The sequence below is a fragment of the Sciurus carolinensis genome, chromosome 13, assembly GCF_902686445.1.
Source record: "Sciurus carolinensis chromosome 13, mSciCar1.2, whole genome shotgun sequence".
Lineage (NCBI taxonomy): Eukaryota > Metazoa > Chordata > Mammalia > Rodentia > Sciuridae > Sciurus > Sciurus carolinensis.
This window is the reverse complement of record NC_062225.1, coordinates 71,829,597-71,841,507: the sequence shown is the minus strand read 5'-3', so window position 1 is coordinate 71,841,507 and position 11,911 is coordinate 71,829,597. Positions and strand designations below refer to the sequence as shown.

Here is an 11,911-nt window from a genome sequence, read left to right as displayed (position 1 = left end):
AATCTTCCTGTTACTGTATTGCATCACCTCTTTTGAGTGGAAGACCTAATCTTTTTTAGCAAGCAAAATCCATAAATTCTTGGGGTGTGTTCACTGTCAGATTAACACAAATTGTAATCGATTCCATTTTCCATCATAGTTCCTTATTAGATCCATTAGGATACTGGGTGTTGCTTCAAGACTGTTAACATTTGACCCTTCAAATCTTTAGGTCTAGATCAATCTCATTGTATGTGATTTGAACGTAAGCTAATAGGCAGAGATCTTTTTCTCTTTTGGTCACTGACCCATCTCCTAGAGTGTGCTTGGCACTTTATAAGTATAAACGGTAGAAAAGGTATCAGTCTGTCAGTAGTAATATTTGTTTAATGAATGGCAAGGGAGTTTCAAAACTGACTGCTTGTATTACTGTTTTTATACCTTGGCCTTATGAAGAAATTTGCTACAAATAATACAGCTCAATATTCATTCTCATGTAATTCTTTGTGTCTCTTATTATGACAAGAAAGAAGTCTCAGGGGAGAGTTGATTTGAGTATATGCTGCCAAAATGGTTCATTGTCAAAACTGTGGCTGTTATTTGGGTAAATCTAAGAAGTCAAAGTGTTGAATTACTTGAATATTTTGCAACTAGCATCTGACAACCACATTGAAGAAGTCGTCTGTTCAAAACCAACCAAACAGTTCAGGACACTTGTAATTACTTTCTTGCCTTCCTTTCTGCAGTGTACATTTTTTATTGATCTTAAAGCCACTTCGCATTTTTTAGGAAAGTAGTATACTTTGTGTGATATTTTCTTTCAAATTTTGCCCCAAAAGTAAGAGCACTTAAAACCAGGAATAAAAACTTCAAAGTGGAGAGGCTGATGCTTCATTTAACAAATAGGGATTATGTCATAGGCAGAAGTACAGGGAGAAAACAAAACAAATACTTCAGTAAGGAACAAAATAAGGGATACAGTGGAGAAAACTCTTCTAGACAGACATTTAATACTGTTCTATCATTTTGGTAGATTGATTATTACTAATAACCCTGAGTTTATATGTCTTCTGTTTAAGAGTAGTTATCCAGGCTGGATGCTTGGTCCCGATTCAAAATTCCACAAAAGGAATTTGGCCAAGCTTGAATCAAGAGCCCATATGAAACCTGGTGTGGTGGCACATACCTGCAATCCCAGCAACTCTGGAGACTGAGGAAGGAGAATTGCAAGTTCTAGGGCAGGCTCAGCAGTTTAGCAAGACCCTATCTCAAAAAGAACTGGGGCTGTAGTTCAGTGATAGAGTACCCCTGGGTTCAATCCTTAGTACCAAAAAATAAGCCCATATGACTCCTACAGGTGAAGAAAGGAGGGAGACTGCATGAATGTAGCTACTATCCCTGCACCCAAATGACTTGGGTGGTTGGGTAGAACATGTAGAAAAGGAGTGCTGAAAAAATCCAGAGGTGTCCTCTATTCAACCTTGTAAAGTTGAACATGTGCATTTCCCTGTAGCCCATCAGTTTTATTTTGAAGCATTTATAGAAAAAATGCATGTGTGCATCATAGGGCATACACAAGAAGTACCAAAACTATTTGACTTTAAGCCATGAACACTGTCCAATCAGACCCTGTGCCAGCTATAAACATTGAATGTCGTCTTACAGAGCGGTTGCAACTGATGACCAAGTCTGTGTATGAGAACGCTCAATGCATTCATACACACGCCAAAAAAAGACCCAAATGTCCCCTGACAGGAGCACTGATATAGTGTATTGATAGACTGTAATAGTGATCTGCACTGTCATGCATTAGCATGGTCAAATCTATGATGAATACAAAGGCTGAGTATTAAGTTCACAAATAAAATTGTGTTTTAGGATACTTAGGAGTAATCTGAAGAAAAGGGAACAGGGAAAAAGTGACCTGTTAGAGACTAATAAGGAGAGAACCATGTAGAACCTAAATAGTACTGTTATGTTACATGGTTTTGGTGGATGGTGCTTTCGTGAGTTTTTGTCTTATTATGCGTCAGTGTTCATATATGTTACATATATATTTTTGTCCTTTTAAAAGACATGTATACAGATTCCTTCATGTAAAAGTATATACATAAAATAATTTTTATTTAAAAATAACTGGTTAATAAGCTTCTGTAAAACAAATGAGAACTGCAGAAAACATTACAGGAACTCAAGGGTGACACAAAGCTCTGCACTTACTCAAGTGACGATGGGATGGATGACTGATAGAAGCTGGTGTTAAAAGATGGACACCAGATAGAAACTTTAAACAAGGGTAATGAAGAGAGCATACTATATGCAAGACCTAAGAAGTGGGAAAGTTTAAGACATGCTCAGAAAAAAGCAAGCATATCAGTTAAATCTGTTAAAGAATTCTTACTGATAAGAATGGAGAGAGATACATTTGGGAAAATAGAATGGGAACAAACTGGAGATATTGCAGACCCAGTGCAGAAAATGCCCAAGGTTATGGGCAATCAGCAATTTTTTTTTTTTTTTTTTTTTTCAGTAAGGAAGTAGGGCCATGCTTGAGAGATGGTGTACTGGATGGGTTAAGAAGAGGGAAAGAACTTAATAGTTCAGAGTCTGTTTAAATGCCTGACTCCTTGTCCAAGTTTCAGGTCAAATGAAAGATACAAGGAAGAAACTAACAAAACCTACATATGTTCCCAACCATTGCTTAACTGTTAATCCACAAAATGAAATTGTCCCACTTTTACAAGACAGGTGATATCATCACCCATTTACTGAGGTTATACTAAGGTTAAATAATTTTCAGTAAGCTGCTTCCCCAACAACTTAACACTTGTGTTTGCTAAGTTTAATAAGTTTAAATTTTGTAAAATACGAATTGCAAAGATTTGGGAATTGTAAGGAGTACTTTCACCTAATTTCCTTTGCATTGTATGTACATTTCCCTATGGCACAGTTCAACTTGAATTTTTTGTGTCTGTATCTGTGTAAAAAGTTCTAGAAGTGTAGCACCATATTGTATTCAGTATCGTGCTATTTTCCTTGCCTTCAGTTTGTTACATTGTGTTGTCCTTGTAGTGGATAGTCATTATTCAATAAACCAAAATCAACAGAAACAAAAACAAAAGTCTGGAAATTGATAATCACAGGTAACCCTGAAACGTTGCAAAAGAGAAAATAGACCTGGAAGCAGCCATTTTCCTGAAAAATTGCACAACCAATTGGTGCTTCTTGACCCATTCCTCCATTTCAAGACCTTGAAGAAAATACCAGAGGACTTTGTCAAAAGAAAAAAGAAAAATTAGCTACTAAGATTGCCCCCTCTTCTTAGCTGTAGGTGATTTTGCCATCATCTTGCTAACAAGGTAGACTGGGTTTTCCAAGTTGCTGACTGAAGAACTAGTTGCTGGGAAGTACCACAAATAGGCAAGGCTAAATTGCTTTTTAAGTGTAATAATTGCAGTAGCCAAAAAATCTGAAAACCATCTAAGTATCAAACGATTTAAATACGACCCTCCATTCTGGAATATTACGTAGTCATTAGGAAGGAAAGATGGGCTGGGGGTGTGGCTCAGTGATACAGCGCTTGCCTGGCATGTGTAGGCCCTGGGTTCGATCTCCAGTACCACCAAATGAAAGATTAGCAACGTGAAAAAAGGGCGTTATGTGTGAACGGAAGCAAAGCAGGCTCTACGGGGAGAGAAGCGGAAAGGAGTTGAGGGGCAAAAGCTGTGAAGAATCATTTTATTGATTCGGCAAGTATTAAGCACCTCCTGTTACATCCCAGGCACGGGGTCGGGGCGGCAAAGTCCTGCGGTAGGCGAAATTTAGGAGTTAGAACATTACTCTCACACAAAAAGCCACTTATATTCTCGCTTGTGGTTTGAGCCGTTAACGTGACCGCGTACGTGGTGACCGCGCTGCAGCGTTCTCCCAGGAGCCTGCCTAGGTAGGGATGAGAAAAGACCTGCGGACCCAGCCCTGCAGGGCCACGCCGTCTGGTTGTGGGGAAGCCAATCATCTCAACATGGACTGATTTTGAGGAGTGTCACCGGGAAAGGGGTCAAACTGGGAGGTGCCGCGAGCCGTGCCAGGGCCTCGCCCCGCGGCCAGCAGCGGGATAACGGTAGGAGCCGGTAGCGCTGCCAGGCTCCGCGCGGGCGGGGGCGGGGCGGGGCGAGGCGGGGCGAGGCGCTGGCGTCAGCCCCGCCCCGCGGCCGGCCCTGCGCGCTGATTGGCTCCGCGGGCCACGCGCTGCCGGCTGCGGGCGGGCGCGCGCTCAGCTAGCGGGTGGTGAGGTGTCGAGCGACCTGCGCGCAACCGCCCGAGGCCGGGAGCTGAGGCGCAGGCGGGCGGCACACCCTTCTCGGGTCTCCGCAGGTACCTCTGCACGGACCGCGCGGTCGGGCCGGCAGACCAGCCTCCAGAGAGTTTCGGCTGTGTCTGGCCTTTCGGTGGCCGCTGGCGGCCAACTCCGCCGCCCACCTGTGTGAGAAGGTGGCCGCGGCCCGGTCCCACGCCCTTGCACCGGTGGATTCCGGGGTGCCCTCGCGGCCTCGAGCGCACGCCAGCGCCTGCGGCCAGGGCCTTGGGAGAGGCGGGTGTCCTGGGGGCCGCAGGGCGGAGAAGGTCGGGCGGGGCGGCCGTCCTGGCGCGGAGCTGGGGGAGCTGGGCAGGGCGAGGAAGGGGGCTGGCGGGAGGGACCGTCCCCGCACGCACTCCCCGGGGCCGTGGGCGGTCGGGGCGCCCGCCCGCCCGCGTGCTCCCGGCCGGGGCGGCGGCCCTGGAGTACGTCCAGCCTCCCCCTCCTCCGCCTCGGGTCCCAGGACACGCCGACCCGCTGTGGCGCAGGGCTGTGCTTAGCCTGTTTCTGGAATTGTGCAGCTGCCCCCTACCTGACTCCGGAGGGCGGGGACCGCCTAGCTTCAGGTCGTTAAGAAAAGCCTCTAACGTGGCCGGGAGTAGGGATCCCCGCGACCCCGGAGGCCGAGGCAGGAGGGTCGCAAGTTGAAGGCCAGCCCGGGCAATTTAGCGAGACCCTGTCTAAAAAAGGCCTGGGGATATGGCTCAGGGGTACAGCGCCCCTGGGTTCAGTCCCCAGTGCCCCCCAAAAAAGACAAAAAACTGAGGTAAAGTAATTTAACATGCTATGATGAAATTGAGAGCGTGTACGTCTGGTTACAAATTCTATAACAAGCATGTTGTAAAATACCAGCGAATTCCGTTACCGATAATAACGACGTTTAAATATATGTAATGCCCGAGGTGAAATTTGGCCCACTCTCATATTCAAAGCCTCCTTTCCTTGAAAGACACCCTTCCTGTTAAATAAGATATAAAAATGATGCTGCTACATGGTGAGTTTTTGCTAATCATCCAGTACTGTGCCAGGTGTTATCCATATGGTTCCTTTTCTCACAGACTGTACAAAATATAACAATACCTAATATGTCACTTTTACTGAGTACTTATTATCTACTGGTTTCTAAGTAAACCTAAGTGCTTTTATTTCAGTATCATGAGTAAGGAAACTGAGGCTTCCAGAAGTTAAATAGCCTAAGGTCACATGACTAATGAGACATAAGTCTTAAATCCAGAATCAGTATTCTAACTGGTTCTGTCCCTTTTGTCATTAGACAAATTTAAATACCTCATCTTTAGAAACAAAACAAAAAACTCTCTTTTGAATACTGTCCCTTCTAGCTGCTGTTCATTTTCTTTCTTCTAATCATTGCACATTCATACCTCCTGCTTCATTTCTAACATCACTTTAATTCTATTTAATCTGATTTTCCTTTTATTCCTACAACTTCATGGAAATGTATTATATATAATACTCCTTTATTCACTGATGGATTTGATTTCTAATCAGATCTTAATTTATCAAAATTGCTGTACTATGTAATTATTTTGCAAATGTGTTAGCACCTAGCACTTGGCTGTCAAAAGCCTTTTATAACCATTAGATGATTAAAAATTGGAAATAATTTAAAACATCAAAATTGCAGAGATTCAATAATGACCCTAGCAAAACTACCAGCAATTTGCCATAATATTTTCCCTCAATTTGCTGTATTATTTTTCAATAATTAGATATCATAACCATATGATAGAGATAAATGAGGTAGTCATTTCAATAAAGAATTAAGAGGTATTTTATCAAAAAGATTATTATGTACAAGGCCCTTGATTCAATCCCAAGAAAGAAAAAGTGATGCTTCCTCACAGTAATGATTTATTTAAACACTAAATGAAACCAGGCATAGTGGCACCTGCCTATAATCTCAGCTAATTCAGAGGCTAACATGGGAGAATTATTTGAGGGGTTCCAGTCTAGCATAGGCAACATAGTGAGATCCCCCTTGGGCTGGTGATATAGCTCAGTTGGTAGAGTGCTAGTTTCACAAGCACAAGGCCCTGGGTTCAATTTCCAGCACTGCAAAAAAAGAAAAAAAAATCATATAGTGAGATCCCCAAAGACAAAAAGCTGCTGTCACAATTTATTGGTGTGCATCTAGACTGCAAATGCTAGAACTAAATTTGTAGCTAGAACTAAATTTGTAGAGTTTGCCTTATAGCTAGTTTTATGTTTTCCTGGCAAGGTTATGATACTAAGTAATATTCGAATGCTTTCTGTATGTCAAGTGTTTGACACATGATTTCATTTAATTTTTTTTGGGGGGGGGGTTGCTGGGGATCGAACCCAGGGCCTTATGCTTACAAGGCAAGCACTCTACAGACTGAGCTATCTCCCCAGCCCCTCATTTAATTCTTAAAACAGTTATATAGTTGTTAAAGAATATGAGACTGAAGTGAAACAGTCCTGGATTCAAGTTCTACTTTTATCACTTACTAATTATGCTGTTTGTGGGCAAATATCCTAACTTCTCTAAGCCTCAAATTTTTCATCTAGAAAATAAGATAAAATACCCACCTTACAGACATGTTTTGAGAATTAAATGAGATTATGTCTGGCACATATCAAGGGCTCAGTGTGTGATTGAAATTATGAGGCAGCCAAAGCTTACCTGCTTGCTCTGAGTTGCTAGTGGATTTGCTGTTAAATATTTCATATAGAAATGAATCTCCAAACTACTTCTGCTTCTATGTTATGATTCTGCGGACATCACACCAGAGAGAAGAAATTATTTCAGATACCCGTAGAATTGATGAGACATGTTTACAAAATATAATTTTAAGTCCCATAGATTCTATTCAAATATGAATTTTACTTTTACTTTTTTGTGCTGCTGGGAATTGAACCCAGCGTCTGTGCATACTTGTGCATACCTTTTACCATGCCAGAGGGCTTTACCACTGAGCCACTCTTCAGCACCTTGGTTAAGATTTTTTAAATGTTAGTATAATCCACATAAAAATTCATTAAAGAATTTTACTGTAAGAGCATAGTTTCTCCTACTCCCCTTCTTTACCTAGCTCTTGCCCTCAAGAAATGACCTGTATTTGGATTTGCCTTTCATTCTTTTCCTTTTACTTACAAGCAGAACCTTTTTCTCTAGGTATATCTAAACAAAAACAAAATTAAGAAGTGAATTTGATCAAGACTATAACATTGCTATTTCCTCATCTTACGCCCTTGTTCCACAATCTTCCTATCATTGTTTGCTTATTAACATCAATGAATCTCTATTTGAGACTTTCAGACATTTCCTTCTCTTTTTTTCTCAAATTTTACATTAAATATCCCAATATATAACCAAGGATTTCAGGGACTAATGTAAAGAGGCCTACTGTGAGCATGATATTTTGCCTTTTTGATTGATAGAAAATTTGCATTCTATTTCATGATTTATTCATAGTTGTTTTCTTATAAAAACACTACTTAGGCTGGGCGCTGTGGCGCATGCCTGTAAATCCCAGCGACTTGGGAGGTTGAGGCAAAAGGATCTCGAGTTCAAAGCCAGCCTCAGCAAAAGTCAGGTGCTAAGCAACTCAGTGAGACCCTGTCTCTAAATAAAATACAAAACCAGGTTGGGGATGTGGTGCCCGAGTTCAATTCCCAGTACCACCAAAAAACACACAAAAAGAACCCCCACTACTTAAAATTATTTACTACTGAGTAAAACTTATCTTCTGAAAGATGTGCCATAGCTATTCTGTATTCTGATACATCCCACCTCTGAGCCCAACCCAGTTTGAAAAGACTGACTACAAGTTTTTTTCCATTTAGATGTAAGACTGCTCTTACTTGGAAAAGATGCAAATGAGGCCTCCAGCTGTCTCCAGATGAAGTGGGTACGAAAGAGCAGAAAGTTCTTACACGTTTCAAGGCTCATGGAGTTTGTGGCACCCCTACCCCAATTCCATAATTGCCTTTAATTTGGCTGGACCTTAGGATCTAAGAAGAAGGATAGGGGGAAGGGAGGGAACTAAAATAGAAGAGAAACAATTATAGCACGAATTAAGGATAATTTCCTCTGCCAAGTTCTTTGTAACCTAGCCCTGTACTGTCTAACACAGTAGCCACAAGCCACATGTGCCTATTAAATACTTGAAATGTGGCTGGTGCAACTGAAGAATTTTTTACTTTAAATAAAAAAACTGAAGGAGTATAAAATATTTTTCTTTACACACTACTTCCTTTTTTTATAGGACTTACATTTCATGTAAACTGTTAAAAATTAGCACCAAAATTGAGATATACTGAAACTGTAAATTACACACTAGATTTCAAAGACTTAGAATGTAAAATATCATATTAATTTTTATATTGATTACATGTTAAAATGATATTTTGGGTATATTGGGTTGCCTTTTCTTTTTCAATGTGATTCTAAAATTATATATGTGGCTCTCATTATATTGGACAGTGCTGCTGTAGCCTCACTACACCCAATCTTATTTTCCATTCCTTCCTTCAGCAGGGAAATTTCTGAGGGTCAGGAAGGAGAATCTGAACCTAAATCTTTGAACACCAAGGGAGGCATGGCTGCCTGGGTCACTGTGAGTCATGGATTCAGAGGTTCTCTTTAGGATCTTAGGGTAGTATCCTGCTTTGCCCACTCATACTTTCATTTCCCAGTACCCTAGAAATACATTGACCACAGAAGTAATAACAACTAGTAGCTTTGTTTAGCTGTCACCACCAAAGTAATGTTCATGCATATTGTTAAATATTGATGGATTAATTTTGTTTCAGATTTTATTAGATCATAATGTATATTCATATGCACTTATAATCAGCTATTCCAATAGTATGATCATATACTCACAATTTTAAAAAAATAGAACAATTTATGAAGATCCTCCAGAGCACATCATATATTTCTTTGCTAGAATTGTTTTCAACAGTTCAATAAATAACAATAAATGCTTATTGAATAAGCAAACTGTAACATACAAGGATTTTACAAAGAAGATTTTTTGTGGAAGAGGTTGCTTTTTAATACATCACTAGACATCAATAATTAAATTCTAGTTGTTACACAAGTTTCAAATCTCAATTTATCACCTATTCATCTTTCTTTGGTGTTTATATCACCCCCACCCCAACAACATAATTATCTCCAATTTGACTGGACATTAGAATCTAAGAAGAAGGATGGGGGGAGGGGAGGGAACCAAAAGAGAGGGAAGAGAATTATGGAACCAATTCAGTTTTATAATTGGTAATAGTTTGCCTTGTTCTATAAAAGTATTTGAGGTGGTGGCTAACAACCATGTAATAAAATTATGCCAGTTAAAGCAGAATAAAATTATCAGGAAAAAAGAACACCACAAATAGAAAATGAACTCAGCATAGTTTCTATACTTTCAAATTTGGTTCTAAATTCCAGAATAGTCAAAGCAAAATGGTATACAGTATCTTATTATTTGGAAAGAGGAAGTATATTAGCTACCCAAAAGAAGCACAGCTTTTCCTAGCACTGAATTCTAAAAGCAATTTCTTAATGTGAGTCACTGTCACAAATAACATTTTTAATAGCAAGTTCTGTAACAGTTCATATGACTGCTTCCAGTAGTATTACTCAATTAGTTTTTATATAGAAATGAATGAGTGTGATAAATAATTAATGTTTTATTTTTACAGGAATCTTGGGAAACCAAAATGAGGCACAATCAGATGTGTTGTGAGACACCACCTACTGTCACTGTTCATGTAAAATCAGGGCCGAATAGATCACATCAGCCTAAAAAAACAATTAATCTGAAGCGTCCTATTTTTAAAGATAGTTGGCAAGCATCTGAAAAAAATTCATATAATAACAAATCTAAACGCCCTAAAGGACCTTGTCTGGTTATACAGCGTCAGGAAATGACTGCTTTCTTTAAATTATTTGGTAGGTAAAATATCTAATAGTGTAATTATAAAATATGTTAAACTAGAATGTAAAAATCTGTTTTATCATTTTCATAATGACTTAGAAGGGTAACATTATTTTCTGTGTCAAATTTCCCATCTCCAACCAAGTATGCTTTTGTTTTTACTAGTCTTTTTTTTTTTGGGGGGGGGGGCGGTTCTTTTTGTCTCTTTGGAACTCTGGGTTGAACCCAGGGCTTTGCAAATTCGAGGCAGATGCTTTGTCACTGAGCTACATCCCTTCCCTTTACTAGTCTTTTTTAAATGTTGGGGTTTTGTTTGCTTTGCTTGCTAATGGATTAAAAATTCATATATTGGGTGCAGTGGCACAGGCCTGTAATCCTAGGAGCTCAGGAGGCTGAGAAGGATTGCAAGTTCAAATCTAGCCTCAGCAAAATCAAGGCACTAAGCAACTCAGTGAGACCCTGTCTCTAAATAAAATACAAAATAGGACTGGGGAGGTGACTCAGTGGTTGAGCGCCCCTGAGTTCAACCCCCAGTGCCAAAAAAAAAAAAAAAAAAAAAAAAATCAGATTCATCTAGAGTGGGAATTACACATGTAATTCCAATAACTCAAGGAAGATCAAAAGTTCAAGTACAGCCTCTGCAATTTGGTGAGACCCTTTCTCAAAATTAAAAAAACAAACAAACAAAAAAATAAAAAATAAAAAAAAACAGACTGGGGATGTAGCTCAGTTCCTGGTACCAAAAATAAATAAATCAATAAATTCAGACTCATCTAGCTTCTAAACTACTTAAATCCAGTTGTGTCAAATGTAGGGCACTTTGGGAACATAGCATGAATTTTGTTTGACCTAAAGTAAAAACAATACATGAATACTCAAGTGAGCTACCAATTCAGTTTGGGCCTAAGGGTTTCCCAGGACTTTCATAGCTAAAACCAAGCATACAGACATTTTTTTCTCTAGAAAAGATTCAGTATTACAAGTATTACATCCTGGGAATAGTGTTAAAAATTAACAAATGTTTTATCATGTTCACATAATGAAATTGAGTTTGAATTTGTTCAAATCATGAGACAGTGCTACTATGCTGATAAATTCTGCAATAGGCAAAAATAAACTTCTTTATAGTACTTTTACTAGCCAAGAAAGAAAAGGGATCTTTATTTGGAGGTATGGTAGTAAGAAAAAGGGGTAGACTAGATGGGTTCTGGGAAGTACCTTTGGGAATAAATCAAGTCTGTTGATACCACAATTTGGTAGATGCAGGTAACAATCCTTGTTTAGAGAGGAAGGCCAGATGCATTAGGGCAAGCTGGTTAAGATATAAAAAAGCAAAATGAAAAAATGAGATCTTCAAAAAGAAGAAAAAGGAAAAATATGTAAGGGATATAAGTAGAAGATATAAAAATGTTCCCTCATCAGGATCTAGAATATTAACACAAGTTTCCCTTTCTCCTTATTAAGAATAGGACAAAATTGGGGATGTAGCTCAGAGGTACTGTGCTTCCTTAGCACATGTGAGGTCCTGGGTTTAATCCCCAGTACCTGAAAAAAAATTTTAAACAAAATAGGATAAAATTATTACCTATAAACTTCTTTAGTACCCATAACTGGTCATCAGATACATGAGAAAATACCTACTTTTTAGCTT

General features: G+C 39.5%; 1 protein-coding gene across 2 annotated transcripts in view; it reads left to right on the top strand.

Annotated features, from left to right (window-relative positions):
* The first annotated feature begins 4,268 nt into the window (after positions 1-4,268).
* The window catches only part of Spdya (speedy/RINGO cell cycle regulator family member A), a 35,329-nt gene continuing 27,686 nt past the window's right edge, over positions 4,269-11,911 (top strand). The window contains exons 1-2 of one of the 2 annotated variants that reach the window (XM_047522584.1): positions 4,269-4,353; positions 10,025-10,274. In XM_047522584.1, the coding sequence (XP_047378540.1) occupies positions 10,043-10,274 (232 nt within the window). In that variant the 5' untranslated portion in view covers positions 4,269-4,353; positions 10,025-10,042. Of the gene's footprint in view, positions 4,354-8,886; positions 8,938-10,024; positions 10,275-11,911 lie in introns of those variants that run through there. The other variant, XM_047522583.1, reaches the window with a different exon arrangement.